The sequence below is a fragment of the Crotalus tigris genome, unplaced genomic scaffold (assembly GCF_016545835.1).
Source record: "Crotalus tigris isolate CLP2741 ecotype Arizona unplaced genomic scaffold, ASM1654583v1 scf7180000024350.909852, whole genome shotgun sequence".
Taxonomy (NCBI): domain Eukaryota; kingdom Metazoa; phylum Chordata; class Lepidosauria; order Squamata; family Viperidae; genus Crotalus; species Crotalus tigris.
Genome location: NW_024100519.1, coordinates 741,856 through 764,529, shown reverse-complemented (window position 1 = coordinate 764,529; position 22,674 = coordinate 741,856). Strand labels below are relative to the sequence as shown.

The following is a 22,674-nucleotide window of genomic DNA, read 5'->3' as shown; positions in this document are numbered from 1 at the left end:
GGCAAACAAGCTGACTCAGATTCTTGACCCTTTCACTCACCTGTGGGTCAAAGACCAGAATAATAGTTTACCCAGTAAGATAGTCACTTGCTGCTTGATGGAGTAATATTTCAAATGTATTTAGAAAAGCCAGATATTTTTCCCCTTTGTTAACGAAAGCGTGGTATATTCACCGTGCACCTAATAAAAGACTCTGAGTTTTTCTTTCTGTGACTTTCTTAAAATATGTTTTATGGCTTCCGCAGCCTGTGAAGGACCACGTCTTCGAAGCAACGTCATGTAATTTTCGTCCCCAAGTGCCCAAATCCTGTTACGAATGACTCTATGGAGCACTTACGCTGCCCAGATCCAGGATAAAGCAGTCACCCCTGTTGAAGCTGTCCCAGCTGACGGGCACCTCGGTCGCCCGTGCGGTTCTCCTGCCTTTGACCTGCAAGAGTCTCTGGACTGTGACTTCATTGGGCACCACATGTCGAAAGCCCGAGGCCACACCACCGGCCTAGAACAAAACAGAAACAAAATGACCCTCCACCAAGATGACCCTCAAGGCATCGTAAGTTCATATATATAGGAAGGACTTGGCCTATCAGAAACATCTGGAGGAAATGAGATTTCCATCTGGGGCCAAAGAGAACTGCATTGTCCTGAGGGCAGGAGAAGAAGCAATGGATGGAAACTATTCAAGGAGAGAAGCAACCTAGAACTAAGGAGAAATTTCCTAACAGGGAGAACAATTAATCAGTGGAACGACTTGCCTCCAGAAGTTATGGGTGCTTCATCACTGGAGGTTTTTAAGAAGAGATTGGGCAGTCATTTGTCTGAAATGGGATAGGATTTCCTGCCTGAGCAGGAGGTTGGACTAGAAGACCTCCAAGGTCCCTTCCAACGCAGTTGTTCTATTCTATTCTTATTGGTTCCCCTCTGGATCAGGGCTCTTTGCTAACAGGGTTCTGAGCACCACTCAAGAAGTTTTCCAGCTGGCACCTACTTTGTACTTCAGTCCTGATTTGAAGTATCCTAAGAAAGTGGACGACTCGTGTCCTTGCACTTCCCGGTGTTGGATCGCCCTTCCCCCAAGATAGTCATCCAGTTGTACTGTGAAAATGGCGGCAGATCCGCTTTCATCTTGGCTGCATTCGTTGCCTGGAAAAAAGAAAAAAAAGAAAATAAACCAAAGAGTTGGAAAGAGGGCAAGAGGGCTCAGCTCGTAGGGTGTTAGGCCAAAAACCCAAGAAAGATAAGTGATGGTCTTTCCCAGTTGAGTTATTTATTGTTTCACACCTACAGACGAAAGACTCAACATCTCTGCATCTCTAATACACCCTGGGAACTATTAGGAAGGGGCAGTCCTTACCCTCTCTCTCACACACATATCGGAGCTGAGCTGCCTCTTATGCACTCTCCCCCTCCTGGAGACCTTGCTAAGTTCCATCATATCGTGTGTCGACTTCAACTCCCAGAATCCTTCAGCCACTACATGTGGACAAACTCCCAGCATTCATCAGCCACTGTGTGTGGTCTTCAACTCCCAGAATTCCTCAGTCACCACACATCAGTCCCCAAACCAAGAATGATGCATAATGATTCTTCTTCATTGTCTCATACCTATAGACAGAATTTTGCTAGATTGAAGACTCAACTATCTGCATCTACAGTACGCTCTGGGAACTATTAAGGAGGTCCTGTCTTCACCCTCTGCTTCTCACACATGATAATCCAGGCTAAGTTGCCTCTTACTCCTCTGAGACGCAGCCTCTTCCTCCCTCCCTCCCGTAGACCTACCTCCTTAATATGTTCTATCACCTCATGTGGGGACTTCAACTCCCAGAATTGCTCAGTCAGCACGCGCCAGGCCCCAAACCAAGAACAACACGTGGCAATTCTTCCAAGCTGAATTCTTTATCATTTCACATCCATAGAAATATACACCCACAGGCAAGGCAATGCACAGGCATCCTCCCTCACGACTAGAAACTTGTGTATTTTTTTTAAAAAAAATTGATAGAATCTTAGACTGAATCTTGAACTCTGACATGATGTGGAGAATGATCGCTGATACATTTAATTAATTTTTTGATTGATTGATTATTCAAACTGATATAGCTGCGATTAGAGTCAGCTCGGAGAGTGGAGTCCCACAGAGTTCTCCTTACCTAGCCAAAAGTGAAGGTCGTATTGCAGATTCCCGTTACGTTGTCGGATTGTGTTGAGGATCACGTAAGCATCCCCCATGAAAAAATCCCCATAGAGGTTTCTCGGCACCGGGACCAAATCGAACTTCTCAATCCTCCAGATCTGAAGGCCCGGCTGCTTGCCGGCATTCAGGAACTCGGCGTGTTCCACCATGCTCACCGGCTGGGAGAAGAGAAAGGGGGGGGGGAGAAATTCATGGATTAGCACGTTTGACTTGCTCACTTTCTCCCGCTGCTTGCAAAGCCAAAGGCACCCTCTTATTTCCAGAGAGCCAGTCTTCAACATCCAAAAGGCAGCTCCTTTTAAGCAACAAATTTGACCTCAGGAAACGAAAGCAAATATACGGGTCCCAGAATAATGTGGCAGGATCCAATCTGAATCGGTCACCGGGACCAGAGGGTTTCTCTCCCCCCCCCAAGCTTTTGGATACTGCTAGGGTTCACGCTCAGGGAACGTCTCAATCTCTAAAATGCATTCAGTTTTGCAGCTATTCAGATTGTTGGCGAAGCAGTGACAAAAACAGCCAGAGAAAAGATTGAAAGCTGGAAAATGGGCCCCTTGTCAGGCAACCGGAGTGCTGATTTACTGTCAGCTTACCCTGGACTTAGGAGGGTGCAACTGAAGCTGCCTTAATAACAGCAGTTTTCCTTATCGACAGGGTGGGGGGGGGGAAAGGAAGTTTTAATTCCATTATCCCAAAGCTGCTTTTCCAAATGGCAAGTGGACTTGTTTTTTCCCTGAAGACATTTCGCTTCTCATCCAAGAAGCTTCTTCAGTTCTGACTTGGGGGAGGATAGGACACCATCTGTCTCCTGTTTGCAACACAGTCCTTTCAGCACTTCCAAGAAGGCTCCACCCCCATTGGCGCTATTCAGCTGACCCTGGGGGCACAGATAAACCTCCAATGACTCAGGAGGAGCGCCAATGAGCGGATGACTGAAAGGCACGTAAATCTTTCCATTCTCCACCATTCATTCAGAACCGAGGAAGCTTCTTGGAGGAGAAGAGAAACGTCTTCAAACGAAGTCCAGCTGCCTTTTGAAGAAGCACCATGACCTGGATGACTGAGGGTCTCCATAGACACGTCGTTTCTTGAGGTGGGGGAACAAAATCACAGCTGCTAATCAAGTGGCAACTGGTTCAGTGCTTCCAAATCCCCCAGTGGCCTCTTTTTTTTGTAATCCATTAACAGAATGAGCTTTCCGAGATTCCAGGTGTTTAGGAACACAGGACTTTGTGCAAGCTAGAGATAAGCCCTAAAGGCCAGCCCTCTCTCTCTTTAGTTCCTCTGCCCTGCTAAAATAAGACATAAGCTGCTTCTGTTGCAGGAAACCTTCAGCCACTTCTTGCTAAAACCCACTTCTCCGTATCTAAAGGCTGCTTTATTGAATGCACATGACTCAAAAGTCTTGTTTTAGCTGCATCGCTTAGGTTACTCCAGGAAATGCACAAGAAAAACAGGCCGAAATGGCATCCTGTCACCGTCCTAGAAAGAATGGACAGGATTCTGCCGATAATCTTTCTCAGGACTTCGGCAATCTTCTCGGAGAAGGGAAAGAGGGTGGACTAACCAAACCAGTTTGGTTGCGACATGAATAATAAACACTTTTTTTAAAAGAGAGAGAGAGAGAGTTGGTTTCAATAGAGAAATTCCTTCGAGTCTCATCCTTGGGAGAGTTGTTTTGCCTCAACAAATCATGCGGAAAATGACACACACATTTCTCCTCTAGTGACTTTGCAGATGCATGGGTCTATAGCAGTCCGATAATTGGAGAATAAAGGTAGTTCTCAAACAGGACATTCATTCATTTATTACATTTATGTGCCACCCATCCCATTATCAAGTGACCCTGGGCATCTCTCTCTCTTTCTCTCTGTTATGTATCTATCTGTTATCTCTCTCTCTCTCTCTCTCCCTCTTTCTCTCTATTATGTATGTTATCTATCTATCTATCTATCTATCTATCTGTCTGTCTGTCTGTCTGTCTGTCTGTCTGTCTATCCTCTCTCTATTTAGCTCTCTGTCTGTTTGTCTGTCTGTCTGTCTCTCTCTCTCTCTCTTTATCTCTCTCTCTATCTCTCTTTCTGTTGTGTATCTATCTGTTATCTCTCTCCCTCCCTTTCTCTCTATTATGTATCTGTTCTCTCTCTCTCTCTCCTATCTCCTCTCTCTCTCCCTACTTACATACCTACCTATCTATCTATCTATCCTATCTATCTATATCATCTACAGTATCTACTTACCTACTATGTACAAACATGACGTGTTTCTGATTCATCACCTGACTTGCCAAAAACTTGACAAACATAAGCCTTAAAATACAAGTTCAGAGCTAGCGACTCCATCTGCTAATCCCCAAATTCTCCTGTCGGTTTTACTGCAAGCTACTGAGCCGGGTCCGAGAACCTGGGCGTAAAAAATCCTTGTCACTCACCCCAGCCAAGAGCACGACAATCAAGGAGATAAGAGGAGAGAATCTTCCCAAGGCCATTGTGATCCACCAGTTTACTCTCTCCAAAAACTTCCAAAGATTCCTCCCAGCCCAGGCCCTGCGCTGAAGCTTGAACACGCCCGGTTCTTTTTCTGAGTCTGCCTTGGAACGGAGAGGCAGAGGGGATCCAGGACGTTGCTTTTTATCTCCTCTCTGTGTGCTTTGCTTGGGCTGGATCCCACCCTGGGCAGGCCCGGCTCCAGCTGAAGCGCACAGCTGGATACGCCTCTGTGTACGGGACAAAGAATCAAGGTGCAGGAAAGGCCAACTCCCTGGAGGCTATCAAGGCAGAAAGCCAACTGGTGCTTATGACTCCCAGGCTGAAATTCATGGGAAGGGATGGGAGTTGCCAACAAGTTATGTAAGGCCAGGATGAGGCCTTTGATTGTGGTGGGGGAAATACGGCGAGTCCTCAAATTACAGATGCTTTCTTTAGTGTCCGTTCAGAATTACAACAGGGCTGAAAAAAAGATTGTTTTTCACCCTTAACCACCGTTGCAGCTTGCCCGGGGTCACGTGATCCAAATGCAGATGATTGGCAACTGACTCCTATTTATGACGGTCCCAGGGTCCCACAGAGGGTGATATGACCCCCCTTTAGTGACCATCCGACAAGCAAAGCCGATTGGGAAGGCAGATACACTTAACATCCCGAGTTGCCAACTTATCAACCGCATTGATGATTCACTGAACAATTGTGAGAAGACAAGTCGTAAAAGGGGGCAGAACTCGCTTCACAAACGTCTCACTTAAGAACGGAAATGTTGAGCCCAGTTTTAGGACGTAAGACGAGGCCTCCCCGTAGGAGGAGGGAGGTGCGTGGGGTAAATTTGTTGCCTTGAGTTAGTTGTAAAAACAATCAGGGCGGGATACGAATAATAAATAAAAACCGGACATTTGAACGCCCCAAAGTGTTACAACGGTTGGGTTTAGGCAACGTAAACAATTTGTTTGTCTGGATCAGAATCCAGAATCCAAATTTGAGCCTCCTCTAGGGAATAGGAGTAGAACACTGTGTTGATTTGCTCCATCATTGTCCTCCAAGTTAAGGAAAGTACTACATGTTTTTCAGAAAGGAGCTACTCCATTTCTCCCCCCAGGACTCATTTTCCAAACCAAAAGCAAAACAATTTGGCTTGAATGTCCTCAGATCTTTGTTTTCAGGTCGCGGCCTGAATTTGGCTAAGCCTCTGCTCCCGTCCTTTCCCATAACAGACGGTACCAGGAGGGCCCTTGTCCCAGGGTCCAACCCATGGGAGAAAATAATATTAGTTACCAGCAGTTGCAATGACAAAAAACAAACAGAAAAAGCCTTCCTGCTCAGTGGAACGTTAACCCAAAGCCAAAGTGGCCCATCTATCCAACAAGTTTGGGAAGTCTTGTTTTTCCCCCATTCAGTCGTGTCTGGGTAAGTCCCTGCATTTTTCAGAAGTGCTTTGCCATTGCCTCTTTCCTAGGGCTGGGAGGAACTGACTGGCCCAAGATCACACGGCTGGCTTTCATGGCTAAGGCAAGATAGTGTTCACCATCTCCTATTGATGGGTCCAAAGTCACCCAGCTGGCTTCCATGGCTAAGACAGGACTAGAACTCACCCTCTCCTGGTGATTGGCCCAAAGTCATCCAGCTGGCTTTTATGCTTAAGGCGGGACTAGAACTCACCCTCTCCTGGTGATTGGCCCAAATTTCATCCAGCTGGCTTTCATGCTTAAGGTGGGACTAGAACTCACTGTCTCCTGGTGATTGGCCCAAAGTCACCCAGTAGGCTTTCATGGCTAAGATGGAACTAGAACTCACTGACTCCTAATAATTGGCCCAAAGTCACCCAGCTGGCTTTAATGCCTAAGGCAGGACTAGAACTCACCACTTCCTGGTGATTGGCCCAAAGTCACCCACCTGGCTTTCATGCCTAAGGCAGGACTAGAACTCCCGGTCTCCTGGTTTCTACCTTGATGCCTTAACCACTACACCAAACTGGCTGTCTTGGAGGACTTCCATGCTCATATAAATGTCAATCGAGTATTTTTTTTTTAAAAAAAAAAAACCTGACTCATGCCGGTAGCACTCATTAATTGCTTGTTGCACAATATTCCAACAGCTCAGCTTAGCAGAAGAAAGCCAGTTTAGGAAACACGGATCTTGAGGAAGAACATTCCCACCAATGCTTTCGTCATCTAATGTGTCAGATCCTTTCCAGGTAGTTCGATTCTTTTCTGCTACTACGATCAAACAAGGTATTGTAGCTATATGGTCCTACAATCCCAAAGCTCACCTACAACACAACAGAATCCATACTCTCCAAACATAGGCCTGGAATACTGAATTCAAGCCTTTTCTTGCCATTGTTAGCAGAAGACCCAAGGTGCTTTTTCAAAAGGCAACTGGACTTAAAGGCCTTTCACTTCTTATCCAAGAAGCTTCTTCAGTTCTAACACCAGCCCTCTTGAAGACCTGATGTCTCCTTGATGGTTTGGGACAGAATTCTTGACCACGCCGGCTGGGGAATTCAGAAAATTGCATCCCAACCCATCTGGCTGAGGGAAAATTGCTATTCCAATGCTAAAAAGGGATTTTTTAAAATTTTTATTTTGCTCTTCCAGTGCTAAAATATGTTTGAAACAAGTTTAAAGGCATCCAGAGACCAAAATTGCTACCTAGAATAACCACTGCAGGGCTGTTACAGTCAGATATCTTCTAGGAGATGTTTGAACTGTACAGGAACTTAAAAAAAATAAACATTAAAGTTAATCCGTGGATCTATGCATGGCTTCAAAGGAAGCAAGCAAATAAAACTTGCAAACACAAAGCCACAGGTTCCAAAACAGAGGACTAAATTCCAGCAATTTCGCTTCAAGTGTCCCGCCTCTTCTCAAATTTCCTGAAGGTTGGCGGTCCAAAGTAGAAACCTCACATTCATTGGGGTGGTTCAAATACAGTTACTGAAGCCAGTGGTTCAGTTTTGGATTGAAGCAGCAGAGGGCACACGAACACCACTTTAAAAAAAAAAAAAAAGCAAAAGTCTTGATAGACAGACCAGGAAATAAAATCCAAAATTCGTAGGAAGGCAAGGCCTTCACCCTAAAGAAATAGTTACATTATGTTTCTTGCCTTCTTTAATCAGATTTCAGAATAGATTATACGGGCCGTTGGGAAAAGGTAAATCTCCTTTACCTTGATATGTTTGAACATCTGATATACAGTATATATAAATCACAAATGCTTTGATAATGGTACTTAGTTTGGGTCATGAAACGTCTGCAAAGAAACAAACTCAGAGAGCACTAAGTCTTTTTTTCTTCCTCCTCCTCCCACTCCTTCTAGCACAGATGATGTTACCTAGTTTGGTAATGGAACATCTGCAAGAAAACAACTCAGCTCAGAGAGCACCAAGGACCGCACAATCCTCCTCCTCCTCCTTCTCCCACTCCTTCTAGCACTGATGATGTTACCTAGTTTGGTAATGGAACATCTGCAAGAAAACAACTCAGCTCAGAGAGCACCAAGGACCGCACCATCTTCCTCTTCCTCCTCCTTCTCCCACTCCTTCTAGCACAGATGATGTTACCTAGTTTGGTAATGGAACATCTGCAAGAAAACAACTCAGCTCAGAGAGCACCAAGGACCGCACAATCCTCCTCCTCCTCCTTCTCCCACTCCTTCTAGCACTGATGATGTTACCTAGTTTGGTAATGGAACATCTGCAAGAAAACAACCCAGCTCAGAGAGCATCAAGGACTCCACAATCTTCCTCCTCCTCCTCCCTTCTCCTCTCTGTAAACCCCATTCCCTTTTACCTGATCATGTACTGAAACATCTGCAAGAAAGCCACCACATTCAGAGGGCACCGAGGACCCGTCATTTCAACCCTGAGTTTTTCGCTGTCTGATGACTGAAAGTGGCAGGCACAGATAAGCGAGTTAGCAAAAATAATAATAATAATATCGGCCCTTGTCAATAGTCCAGTCTTAACACAACGTAGTGATTCATTTATGATTCAGGCATCCTAATTCTCCATCAGGCACTGAGTGTGCTGAGTATGTATAATTCCAATGCAAAGTCGCCTTTGAATTGGGCTTACAACCACGGAACAACCATGCATTTTCTCCTAATCGCGTGTCTCGCTTGTTTTCTCAAGTTTACAGCTTAATCTGCAACCCTTCAGACATCCTGGAGATCTCTCATCCAAGAACTACAGGCAGGAGTCTATTTAGTTTTTTTCCCCCCAAAGCAGCCAAAGTCTGTTCCGTCACATATACCAAGTTTGTATCACTCGTACGAAAAAGATGTTGAGACTCTGGAAAGAGTGCCGAGAAGACCTACGAAGGAGGATAACAGCAAGGATGACCGGTTCTAGGAATCGAGTATGTCTAGTGTTACGAAGGGAAGACTGGGGGGACATGATAGCAGTGTTCCAATATCTCAGGGGCTGCCCCAAAGAAGAGGGAGTCAAGCTATTCTCCAAGGTGCCTGAAGGCAGGACAAGAAGCAAAGGATGGAAACTCGTCAAGGAGAGAAGCAACCTGGAACTAAGGAGAAATTTCTTGACTCTGAGAACAATCAATCAGTGGAACGGCTGGCCTCCAAGAGTTGGGGATGATCCCTCACTGGAGGTTTTCAAGAAGAGATTGGACAACCATTAGTCTGGAATTGTACAAGGTCTCCTGCTTGAGCAAGGGGTTGGATTAGAAGACCTCCAAAGTCTCCTTTTACTGTTACATTTGTGCCTTGGGTAGCCTGTTGCCTGAACCCAATCCATATCTCCTGCTGACTTCCAGGGCATTACGCTTCTTCTGTTCTACGCAGGGCAGACCTTCTCTTTTGCTCCTGCTAAAAGTGCCCAGGAATGTGATTGAGTCAACTAAATTGTGTGCCTCCAGATTGTGGTTTGATCAATGTACGGATCGCGGCCTAAACAAACATTCTGCCCAGCCGCAAAAGAGCGATTTCTCCAGGCACGCCCTCTCCCGATCCTGGCCCGGCTTGGTGCCTGCTGAGTCAGCCCAGCCTTAGAATGAAGCCCACCCTCTGAACAAACCGTCGCACTCTTCAATGAAACACAACGCTTGTATCTGACTACATTTCTGGATTACATTTCTTCTCCTCCGTATTGTTCCCCCTCCTTTAAAAAAACAAACCCATCAAGGATGTGCGCCTTCTCCAGTTAAGAAGCTTGTCCTGAAATTCCACGAAAAATCTACCCTCCTGTAACTTAAATCCTACATATCTGTTCCCGTTCTCTTGAGTTAGAGTTCTCAAAAGACTAGCCTTGTGTAGGAGTCATCTGTAGGTGTGCCAGCTGGGCTTAGCAAGCAGGGAGGAATGTCCCAAGCTTTGCTAGGGAGGGAAAGTTTGCAAAGCCTGGCGGCTCTTTTGAAGAATCGTAAAATCCAGTTGTGAAAAGCAAGACTTGACTGGGATAGAGTGATCAGAAAAGGGGAGAAAAGGCAGTGCTGCGTTCCTGGGGATAACAGAAACTACTGGAATTCAAATCTAAGTCAATTATCCTGGAAGCTTTTAAGAAGAGACTGGACAACCATTTATCTGAAAGGGTATAGGGTTTCCTGCCTGAGCAGCGGGTTGGACTAGATGACCTCCGAGGTCCCTTCCAACTCTGTCATTCTATTCTATTCTATTCTATTCTATTCTATTCTATTCTATTCTATTCCTGTCATTCCATTCCATTCCATCCCATATTATTCTATTCTATTCTATTCCATTCTATTCTATATACTCTATTCTATTCTATCCCATATTATCACATATTATTCTATTCTATCCTATCCTATCCTATCCTATCCCATATTATTCTATTCTATTCTATTCTATTCTATTCTATCCCATATTATCTCATATTATCCTACCCTATCCTATCCTATCCTATTCTAAGGAAAAGGCTCCTAGCTCAAGGGATGACGAACTGCTTCAAAGACGTGGGTTTTTTTACGGCATGTTTTCACCTGTGGCTATGAGGGTCTCATTCCCCGTGTGGGAAAAACCAGTCCTTAGATGCATGAAATTGCCTAATGCACACTAAATCAAGTTGATATGTAGAGATATAAGGCCACCGTCTGTTATCGTATTAGAACAACTGAACTCTTGGAAAACAACAACAACAACAATAATAATCGTTAAGTCGAGGACTGCCTGTATTTTGAAACGGGAGGAGGGCAACCTTATCAAACGGGGAACATCTGGTGACCTATTCTCCATTCCATCCCTGCAGCCTTTGGAGCTGGAACGAACAGCTGGAATAGATATATTTTTTTCCTCTTTCTTTTGGTTTCCTCCCCCCCTCCCCCCTTCCTCTTAGTCCGGTGGAAAAATCCACAATCGTTTGTTGAAATGGTGCCACTGGGGCTAGCTGACAAGCTCCTAATATGGGCAAGACGCGGCCTTGTACTCCCCTGCCAGAAGGGCTGTGAAGAATCTCATGGAAGATGCTGACGTTGTTGCGGTTTCCAGCCGAAGAATCGGCCTGGCTTTTTCGTGAAGAAGTTTGGGAAGTGACCTTTGGGTAACCAGGCAGTCGGATGTGGAGCAGAAAAAGGCCCTGAGGTGGCTGCGATAAACGAACGGCGGTGGGGGCAGCGAGGAAGTTGCCCCTTGGACCATCAAGAGCGACCATGTTGGCCCTAGTTGACTACGGCTGCCGCTACTTTTTCCTTCCTTTCCATCAGATTCTGGTGGGGGGGCAGGAAATGTTTCCGCCTGGCGTTGCATCGTGTGGCCTTCCACCTCTGTTGGATCTGAGCAGATCTCTCTGAACTGTGTTTGTGTCTTTGCAGGGTCTCCGTTCCTATAAGAGCAGGATGGTCTTCCGATCGACCCCTTGCAATCCTGCACAAACGATCCCTCATCTTGACCCAGGGAGGCGTCTCATCCGAAATGGGACTGTATTACACGCTCACTCCTCCTCCTCCTCCTCCTCCTCCTCTTCTTCTTCTTTTTCTTCTTCTTCCTTATCCTCCTCCTCTTCCTTCTCATATGTTTCTTCTCCTTCTCCTGCTCCTCCTTATATATTAACTTTTGCTATCATGAAACTCTCCTGTGTGATTACTAATTTTAGCCCAAAGCCTTGCCCAGCTGCCTGTATATAATTACTGATACCTCTAGTTCATAATAACTGTTTTTATTTTCTTTGTTGTTTGGCAAGTACACAGAAAGCTTCTGTCTTGGAGACAAATTCCTTGTGTGTCTAACTACACACTTGGCCAAAAAAAATATTCTATTCTATTCTGTTCTATTCTATTCTATTCTATTCTATTTTATTCTATCCTATCCTATCCTATCCTATCCTATCCTACTCTACTCTATTCTATTATTCTATTCTCTGGAGATTTTTAATAAGAGAGAACTATCAGCCCTCAACATTTAGTGGCATAATTGGAAAGGCGTATTTTGTAAAGACAGAAGTTTATTTTTCATTATTGTGGAAGAGAGAACAATAATGGGGAGAACAATAATGGAAGAACACCCTTGGAGAGACTATATTTTTGATCCAATTCTTTCTGTTCAGTAAGGGCTTGCTTAACTAGATTATTGGATTAATCCGTGGATTTTCCTGGATTTGCACAATGGCTTTGGATTATAAGATACTGCAGTTGTCTAAATTCACACAAAATTAACACATCAGGGCTAACCACTAAGCAAATCTAGCATGTCGTATGAATGCATCTGCTGGGTACCTTTAACTGAGCCTATCAATTTTGCAATTGCACCCACAGGTTACTAGTCCGCAGTGTTTCTTCTATCCTGCTTGTGGGGGTGAATCCAACCTCTGTGTGTCTGTGTGGACGTAACCTGGATGCTCTCTGAGCTTGGTTGACTTTTCCAGACAGGAAGTGATGAAATCTACGCTTGCCTGGTGGATCAAGGCAAAGGAAGGTCTTTTGACACTAACCACCGCTAAAAGGCTGGTTAGATTTGCTAAGGTGCTATGCATGTGTGAGACCAAGTAGGATAGAGGAAACAGTGTGGACTAGTCACTTGTAAGTACAATTGCAAAAATGGATTACTAGACCGACTCAATTTAAATTGATTCTCTTTGGATACGATGATATTGAATCGTATTATTTTAATCCGGGCTAGATAGCATGCTGGATTGCAACCCCCATAGGCCACATGGTTTAGGGATGTTAGAATCCAATATAGGTAGCCCTTGACTTACGTCCTCAGCTGACCCCAACATTTCTGGTACTGAGATATCTGTTAAATGAGTTTTGCATCTTTTAGTGCCACCGTTGTTAAGTGAATCACTACAGATGTGAAGTTAGTCACACGCTTGTTAAATGACTCTGGTTTCCAAATTGAGTTTGATGGCCAGACGGTTCCAAAAGGGGATCAGGATGCTGCGACGGTCATAAATACGAGTCAGTTGCCAAGCAAATGAATTTCGATCACGTGTGACCATGGGGGACGCTGCGACGGTCGTTAACTGTGAAAAACGATCCTAAGTCCCCCCTTTTTTCCAAGTGCCGTTGTAACTTCAAACAGTCACTAAACAAAGTGTTGTAAGTTGAGAACCGCTCCACGCAGATCTTGCTAAATAACGGCTGTTGTGTGAACCGAGAACAACGGATGCTCTCGGTGCTTCTAATAGCTCGCTAATTTTGTGCACTTCGACAGACAGAGGGCTTTGTGAGAAGTCTGGCCCAAGAGCTGCAAGAGTTTATGGTGCTGAGGGTGAAAAGCACCGGAGCTGATTATGCTTAAAAAGATGGACGGAAAACCATTAGGGAGACCTAGTTTGAAGTCTCCAACCTCCTGCACCTTGTGGAGGAAGCACAGCCCCTCCTGGAAGAGTTTCAAGGGTTGTGTTGGTGGAAGGACTGGACGGCAAAGGGGAGAGTTTTAAAAACCGAATAAATAAAATAAATAAGGAAGTGCAGCGTTTCGAACGCAGAGGCTCCCGGAGTTATCTGCGAGAGGATGTGGTGAGAACCGCATGGCTGCTTTGGAAACGGTCGCGAACAACAGGTCCTTCTTACGCAGACGGTTTGAGCTTCCACGGAAAGAGGAAGGAGGTTGGGAAGAGCAGGCGCTTGAAATATCACCTGGATATTTTCCACCTGTTGAGCTGCTTGGCTGAGGAATTCTGGGAGTTGAAGTCCACAAGTCATAAAAGGGCCAGGTTTGAAGAGCCCTGGTGTAGGGTCGCCTGGTTGGGTGGTGGATTGGGTTGGACTAGATGACCTGCAAGGTCCCTTCCAACTCTGTTATTCTAACTCTACTCTACTCTACTCTTCTAGTCTAATCTAGTCTAGTCTAGTCTAGTCTAGTCTATAAAACTGGGGCCAGAATGGAAGAGGAGACAAAGATTTGCATTCAGGTTTTCCTTGAGCCATGGATCCATGAGGTGACCTCCACTAAGCATCTGACAAATAAGAATACCTCACAGGGTGTGTGTGTTTTTTTAAGGCAGGGTAGAATTTATGGACCTCACAAACCCAGGTGACCAAAAAGCAGATTATTTAATCAATACATGGAGATCTTAAGACATGTCAACATCAATTGAGAAAGAGAGAAAGTTATTTCCTCTGACATCCGCCCTCTTGGTTGTCGTTATTGGTTTTTTTTTCTAAAAAATTTCCCACCCGCTTCCCAAGGCAGATATCTCAATTCATGCAGAGGAGGCAGGTTGCGAAAAAGAAACAGGGACTTAGATGACCACCGAGAAGAGAAAAAATACATACTCTAGAGGAAGGGGACAAAGGAGATAGGAGATAGAGAAGGCGGGAAGAAGTATCCATGGTTAGCAAAGTTGGATCGTCTCATAACATCCCGAGAGAGGAAAAGGCATGTTAACATTCCAAGCAATTTATTGAAAGCAGATCTTAGCTTCCTACCTTGGCGTCTTTCACACAAGTCATCCCCATAACTTTATTTTTTTAACACACTCTCCCTAGGAAACATTTTAAATAGGGTTTAGATGGCTGCATTGCAAGGCACAGCAACAACAATAACACAAGCAGTTGTCGGTTTTTTTTTAAAAAAAAAGAGATTTCCTCCTTCCCCTCCCCCCACTTTGGAACACAAGATCTGAAAAGAAGAGGCTGTGAAGGAAAAGGGGGGGGAATCGCTTTCCATAACATCTGGAAAGGGGGAGGGAATAAAATTACAGTAAACACGGCCTTAAATCAAGAAGCCCATTCACACTGCTGGTATTCATGAAGTTTGAAGCTATTTTTAACCAGCTTTGGGCAAAATGCCCATGTCAGTGGCATAAGGGGAAAAAAACGCTTTGACAGTCAATGCCCCATCAGCAGTTTCATCCTGTCAGCTGCTTGAGCTGGGCCAGAACGGAAAAATACTAAAAAAAATACTGCAATTTTTTATGAGATAATTGCCACTTTCTCTTTCCACTAAGTGCTTTTCTCTCTCTTTTTTTTCTCCCCATCTCTCAATCTCTCTCTTTCATCTTTATTATCTATCTATCTATCTATCTATCTATCTATCTATCTCCTATCTATCATCTATCTTTCTATCTATCTCCTACCATCTATCTCTATCTATCTATCTATCTATCTATCTATCTATCTATCTATCACCATCTGATTCATCTATCTATCTATCTATCTATCTATCTATCTATCTATCTATCTATCTCTGTCTATCTATCTATTTATCTATCTATCTATCCATCTCTTTCTATCTATCTATTTATCTATCTATCTATCGATCTATCTATCACCGATATCTATCTATCTATCTATCTATCTATCTATCTATCTATCTATCTATCTATCGCTGTCTATCTATCACTATCTATTATCTGTCTGTCTGTTTATCTGTCTGTCCATCCCTCCATCCATCTATCATCTATCTGAGCCACCCAGCAAGCTCAGAGAGCACCAAGGACCCCATAGTCATCTTCCTCCTCCCCTCCCCCTCCTTCCCCCCTCTTCCCCCTCCTAGCATTGATAACATTATGCATTTTGGATAATGAAACGTCTGCAAGAAAACAACCCAGCTCACCAAGGACCCCACAATTGTTGTCCCCCCCCCTCCTTCTAGCACTGATAATGTCACCTAGTTTGGGCAATGAAATGTCTGCAAGAAAACAGCACCGCTCAAAGAGCACCATGGACCCCTGGCAAGGTTAACTGTGGGGAGGAGAGGGCGCCATGCCATTATTTGTAAGAAGGGGGATGAAGATCCGCCTGCTTGCTTTTTTTTTTTTCACATCCTCCGAGGCCCCTTCAAATATCCTCCTTTATCAATTAACCTTGAGCCCACAGGATCTCCTTCCTCCCCCCCCCCCATCCGTTCCTCCCTCTTTGCGTTTTGGGCTTTCCCTCCGGCAAGGGCTCCAAAACTTCCAATGGATTCCAGAGAATTCATTCGTTATTAGTTATTGGGCTTGTGCCCACTGACTCGTCAACTTAATAGAGCACATATGAAAATCGCCACCCATTCCATGGGCGTGAAGGTGCAGGGCGAGCCACAAGATGATTCACGCTGCTTTTTTCCTCTTCCTCTTGGGATCTAAACTCAGGAAAATTCACAGCTGCTCCTCTGGAGAGCAGCCAAGGAAGAAAGGGCCTGCAGGCACCGAAGGAGAGTGCAGATTAGACTCATTTCCACTTTTCCAATTGAAAGCAATTTGGCCTGGGTAGGCTTGGAGTTCTGACAGGATTCTATGAATTCCACTTCCTTTCCAGAGGGAAAGCCACTGGGGTAAAGAGAACCCCCCCCCTTGTAGATTTGCTTTTCAGAAAAAAAATGTAGTTCCCTTTTCTTTAAATCATCTGCTTGGGCTTTCAAGCAGACAATCTAAATGAGAAGGGATGATGTTATCTAGTTTTGGTAATGAAACATCTGCATGGAAACCACCATGCTTGGAGAGCCCCAAGGACAGTCCTTTTCCTCCTCCTCCTCTTCCTCCTCCTCCTCCTCCTCCTCTTCCTCCTCCTCCTCCTCCTCTCTACAAGCCCCACTCCCTTCTAGCATGGATGATGTTTCCTAGTTGGGTCATGAAATGTCTGCAAGAAAACAAGCAAGCTCAGAAAGCACCAAGGATCCCACAGTTCTCCTCCTCCTCCTCCATTCTGCTACTTAGATGGGCAATGAAAGGTCTGCAAGAAAACCACCCAGCTCAGAGAGCACCAAGGACCCCACAGGTCAACCCTGAGCTACACGTATTCCATTCTATTGCATCTTATTCACATATCCACTGTCTAATGTGCCTTCTTGGGTAAACTGGATTCTCGTTTTAAAATGTAGAGTCATGTTTTCCTGGTGCAGCAGGCTGTACACCAACAGAGGCAGGACTGGGTGTGTGAATCTGTAGATCTGAGATTGGGGGGAATTGACGTTCCACACGATTAGGAATCTGTTCTGCTCAAACAGCCTTATGACTCCCACTGCGGTGGTCCTCCCTTCACCCTTTCTCCTGGCCTGCTCCAGTTAAATCAACTAATTTCAGCTCCCAAAGACCTGCTGCAGGCAACAGCTGTATTCACACAAGACAGCTGTATTCACACATATGAAACCCGAACCTAGCAAAGGGCTTTACACAAGACCCTGATTTTAGTTGCATGGTCTGATTTTTTTTTTTTTTTTTAGATGCTCCTGTGTGTTGGGCTAACCCAGAGAATGGATTAATCCAGTAAGCCAGTTCCTATTGTAAAAAGTGAAGTGATGAGCGATGACAGCTCTCTGGTTAACAGAGGGTCAGTTTTAGCCAATCCAGAGCAGGCTCATTGCTGCAACAACTGCATTTGCTTTGCCAAATATCCAATCTTCAAATCACGCTATAAAAAGAATCGGGTCTAAAGCTCCGGGAATGCAGTGGATTAGTATACAGAAAGAACTGAACTAAATCAGCTACTGGGCTGACTTGATATAATTATTATGTTCCTCAGACTTCAGTCATACATTCAGAGCCACCAAGGACACCAAACTGTCATTTTTTTTTAAAGGCAAAGGATTTTTTTATATCTTTATGTCCAAATCTTTGTCAAAGGATTCAAAAGACAAAAGAGAGGCAGTTTGGATGAGCAGTGAAGGCGCTAGACTAGAAACTAGGAAGCTGTGAGTTCTAGTTCTAGTCCCGCCTTAGGCATGAAAGCTCACTGGGTGACTTTGGGCCGATCACCAGGCGACGGTGAGTTCTAGTCCCACCTTAGGCATGAAAGCTCACTGGGTGACTTTCAGCCAATCACCAGGTGACTGTGAATTCTAGTTCCATCTTGGGCACAAAAGCCAGCTGAGTGACTTTGGCCCAGTCACCAGGCGACGGTGAGTTCTAGTCTCGTCTTAGGCACGAAAGCCAGCTGGGTGACTATGGGCCAGTCCCTATCTCTCAGCTCAACCCCCTTGCAGTGTTTTTATGGGAAGGAAGTTATAATATTATATTATATTATATTCGCTTCCTTGAAATATTAGATATGCTTGCGGCCTTGCATTATTTATTTAAAAAAATAATAAAGAAGCATAAAGGTTACGTTTACTATGCTGAATAACTATTCGTTAGTCAGTTTTATGTCTTGCCCCAAGCAACAGTGAGCCTACGCTGAACACTTCTGCCTTTTAATTTTTATTATTATTTTTTTGCAAGCAACAGAGTAGCCGCTGTGTTTGTACACACCAAGATAGAGAGATGGAGAACTAAATTCGGCCCCGTCATGAGCCACAATCACCTTAGCCTCCTTCAACTCCAGCCAGAGTTAATTCTCCTGCATTCTGCCCTTTCAAGAGGCGTTTGGCTACGCGGGTTATTTTTTTGCAAGCTAGAGCTTGGCCTATTGTTTCTGCAGAAAGCACAGGAGCAGGACTTAACGAGAAAGGTGGCAACCTGATCCAGCATAGAGATGCTTTTAGTGACACCATAAAACCCTGTGGCTATTATTAAAAGAAAAGAAAAGATTTTTCCTGATTGCCAAAGAGTGCAAAGGATTTTAGGAAAACTTGTGCTGCCTCTTCCACAAAGATTTCACAACTGCTATTTAAAAACAAAAACAAAAAAACCTTCTCCAAAACATTCAGGTGAGGTGTTCCCTAGGAGTTGCAATTCTACTGTCCAAATTCAGGATTTGATGAGGATTCATTCTTTGGATTAAAGAGGAGGTTTGTAATGTCTTTTTTAAAGTTTTTTTTTTTCTCTTGAAGCTGAAAACCCTCTGGGGTCCAGGACGCCCTGTTTTTCAGCCCTTGCCTAGGGGTTCTGGACCCGGAGAGTTTTCAGCTTCAAGGGGGAAAAAAAAACTTAAAAAAAAAAAGACCTATTGGAAGAATAAATAAAAAAAAAAATCTAACTTTGGCTCCTGGTCTTAGCCTAGCTTGTGAAATTGTCCTGAAGGAAGGTGAGCATCTCTCACTCTTTGGCTGACAGATCAAGCACCTTGCGGGTTTATTTGTGGGTCACAGTAACAAATTCCTGACCCAGCCTCATGTGCCTCTGAAGTAAGGGGCAGAGAGTGCCTGGTGGAAGACAGAGGCTGGAACTGCCCCTTCCCCTTTTTAAAATCCCAAACTTTGGGGAGATTGCCCACTGGAGGGAAGGAGGGAGGTGAAGAGAAAGAGAAAGGGAGGGAGGGAGGGAGGAAGGAAGGAAGGAAGGAGAAGGGAAAGAGGAAGGGGGGAAGGGAGGAAGGAGGGAGGGAGGTAAAGAGGGAGGGAGGGAGGGAAAGAGAAAGAGGAAGGAGAACGGAAAGAGGAAGGGAGGGAAGCAGGAAGTTAAGGAAGGGAAGAAGGAATTCCCCTCGTCCCGGTCAAAGTAGCCCTGCGTTCCACCGATGCGCCCCAACTTCTCAGCCTCCACTACCGGGCGGTGCGCTCAAATCTGGCCAGACGCCCGAGCGCTTCTTTTAGCCAAAGGTCCCCCCTGCCGCCGGCCGGCTGTCTTTCTTTCCAGGCTTCTTGGAGCCCCACGGATCGCCTCTTGGCGCCCCACCAATGCCACACCTCTTCGCCCCCTCCCCAAATCTCTCCATCTAGCCCCCCCCTCCGCTTCCCCTCCTTGGTTCCGCTCCCGCCGCGGCTGCCCGGCTTTGCCCGAGACCCCCTCGCTGGGTCTGACCAGGACCCCCAGCCGTATCCAAAGCGCAGCGCCACATCGGATGGGGGGGTCTCCCCTTCCCCGCTGGGTCTACCCAACGTTTTTCTTCCCACCCCCCGGAATCCTACCTAGCTGGGCAGTGGATGATGAATCAAAGAGCGCTCTTAAGACTCTCAGGCGGCGGAGACGGCAGAGAAAGGGAGAAAGATCCGGCTGGGATGGGAGGGGTCGGGTCGAGCCCCCCCTCCTTCCCCGCTTCTCCTCCTCCTCCGCCGCCGCCCTGCGCTCCGCCCAGCGCTCCGCAGGCTGCGGGCCACGCAGAAGCGGCTCCGGGGAGGAGCCGGGCAGGGCTGGCCGGCTTCGGGCCACGCCGCTGTTCGTGCGTAAAAGTGGAACAAATCCAGGAGAGAAGCAACCTAGAAAGGCTTTGAAGAAGAGACTAGACGGCCCCTTGGCTGACCTGCATAGGTTTCCTGCTTGAGCAGGGGGTTGGACTGGATGGCCTCCAAGGTCCCTTCCAACTGTGTTAGTCTTCGGGATATTTGTCCAGCACACACCAAGAACCCCGTAGTTAGTGCCTGAGCTGCATGCAAAGTTCTCTGATGAAGCCAGCTTGGCGCCCACCCGTTGACTCCTTCCTTGGATCCTGGGGTAGACTGTCCCTGCCAGTGGAGATTTCCTTCACCCGCCCTGCCGCTTTCTGAAAAAGTCAGAAGGCAGTTCCTACCCAGGCGGCTGTGTTTACATCAGCAGAAAAGTATCCGTGCATTTATAAAGGTGATGCCCGTTGAAGCATCCTTTCTAAGCAGCCAACTCCTTTTCCACAGCCTTCTGCCCTAGGACTACAGTTCCCATCATCCTCACTCACCGTGGTTTGACAGGCGACAGATTCACAGCTTGCAAGAGATGGAAGGAGACCATGTTCTGGACCAGCATCCTCTCTTTGTCCCTCTTCTGCAGGAACGTAATAGACACCCTATATGGGAAAATTAAAATTATACTTTTAACATTGGCTTTATAGCTTCATTGTCGTACTCATCTGCACCGTGTTGCTATCCAAAAGGAAAAAAAATGATTTTGTTTGGCCTTTGCTATGGTGTTCCAGTGTTTATTGATGGCAGGTAGAAAGCTGTTAATACATCTCATTTTTAAAAAGGTTTTTATTGGTTTTCCCCCCCATACATTCAATAATATTTATTCAACAAACACGCTGTCTGAGTTACATGCACTAAAACATATTTAGTTCCTAATCCTTTATTTGTTCCTCTAGCCATCGATAGAATAAATCCCAAGTTTGGTAATATTCCGTTTCTTCTTTTTCTTTCACTCATAGTCTATCCATCTCTGCGCATTCTAGTATTTTTTTAAATTATTCCTTCATCTGATGGCATTGCTTCGTTTTCCCAATATTGCGCAAATATAATTCTTGCCCCTGTTGTAACATGCAAAAATCAAATGTATAACTTTGTTTATCAGTCTTTTCTGGTATTATACCTAATTAAAAAGAAGTTCAGTTTTAAAATCTACGTGTTCTCCCAATATCTTTTTCCAATTTTTTTTTCTTTTTTAAATGCTTCCCTTTTTATGGTTAACTTCAGAAGGTCGGAGGAAGAACTGGAGAGAGTTGGCAAGGGTGAGTCAACTTCTCCAAGCAGGAAGCAAAGAAAGGGAACTTTTTGGGAGGATCCACTTAACCACCCTAAGAACGATGGAAAAGCAGACAAATGTTCTCGCACAGGAGGAACATTTTCTGCCAGTATAAAGGGGTTCTCCAAAGTTAATCGCCCTTTTCATGAATGTCTTCTTCGTTAGATCTACCACACCCAGCGTTTTACATAATGGCTGTTTTTGGCCGCAGTTGCTGGAAACTTTAATTCAGCCAGCGTGCCTGGCTGAGGAATTCTGGGAGTTGAAGTCCACGAGTCATCAAAGGGCCAAGTTTGAAGAGCCGTGGTCTAGGTCTACAGCCTACTGTCCAGCTTTCATTGTTAATTTCCTTCCACAGTGTATCTTTGCTGTTCTTATTCAGGGCTGAAGACGGTGCCCAGTTTCTGCAACTGTTCTTCATTTCACTTAAATGCCAGGGAACTTAGTTCCATTTGACAAGTGAAAAACACTCATGTGATTTGCCCAGAGCAGTAGGCAGAGGACTCTGTACAACATTGTTCCTTCTCTAAACGTCTTTGTGCGCGTCTAGTTCCACTAATAAGAAGAATCTTTTGGGGAACACAATAGCTTTATTTGTCGAACGTTTTCCGAGACAACACCAGTCTGATCCAGAAGGCATGCATGGAAAATTGTACTAGTTTTGACTCCAAGGAGCAATAGAAACGGTCTGTGGCTGTTCTATTTGCCTGAAAAATACCCATTTTTGGAATTGTTTGAGAAGTCAACTTATCAGACGAACATGGAATGTATTTGTCACTGCAGGTAGTCCTCAATTTAAAAGTTGACTTTTGACTGTGATTTTTTTTTACTCTTGCGACGAGTGCAAGCATCCCCATGATCGTGTGATCAAAATCCAGACGTTTGGCAACTGACTCGTATTTATGACGGTCGCAGTGGCAGGAACAGCTCATAAAATAAAAACATTTTATGTATTAAACTTAGGAATAATACAATGATTTTTTTATGTAGCCGCCTGAACCTCCCCCAAAACTTTGACTAAGGAGTGGGCTACTGAACTTGCAGGCGGAAATTCAACTAGTGAAGGAATTCCCTGTTGAATGCAAGCCGAAGGGGCGGGCCTAAGGGAGTGGGCGGAGCCAGAACGACGGCGGATGGAACTCCTCGACTTTTTTAAAAAGATAATATTTGTGTGTGTTAATACCCGCCCATTTTGGGCAGCGGGCTCCTCCCCTTGGTCCTCTACTTTCTGCGCATGCTTGTTTTGATTCTCATGGCACTACTATCCTCCCACTGAATTCAATGCAATCACATCAAGGCATTTGTGGGTCTCAACCAATAAAAGATCATTTCGCACAACTGTGTCA

At 45.2% G+C, this 22,674-nt stretch overlaps 1 protein-coding gene across 3 annotated transcripts in view; it reads right to left on the bottom strand.

Annotated features, from left to right (window-relative positions):
• Nucleotides 1-19,960, bottom strand: part of GSN (gelsolin) — a 36,087-nt gene extending 16,127 nt beyond the window's left edge. The window contains exons 1-4 of one of the 3 annotated variants that reach the window (XM_039327098.1): nt 19,810-19,960; nt 2,154-2,355; nt 989-1,143; nt 338-499 (exon numbers count right to left, since the gene is read on the bottom strand). In XM_039327098.1, the coding sequence (XP_039183032.1) occupies nt 338-499; nt 989-1,143; nt 2,154-2,346 (510 nt within the window). In that variant the 5' untranslated portion in view covers nt 2,347-2,355; nt 19,810-19,960. Of the gene's footprint in view, nt 1-337; nt 500-988; nt 1,144-2,153; nt 2,356-4,628; nt 4,857-14,528; nt 14,585-19,809 lie in introns of those variants that run through there. The other 2 variants (XM_039327097.1, XM_039327096.1) reach the window with 2 other exon arrangements.
• Between the last annotated feature and the right edge of the window lie 2,714 nt (nt 19,961-22,674).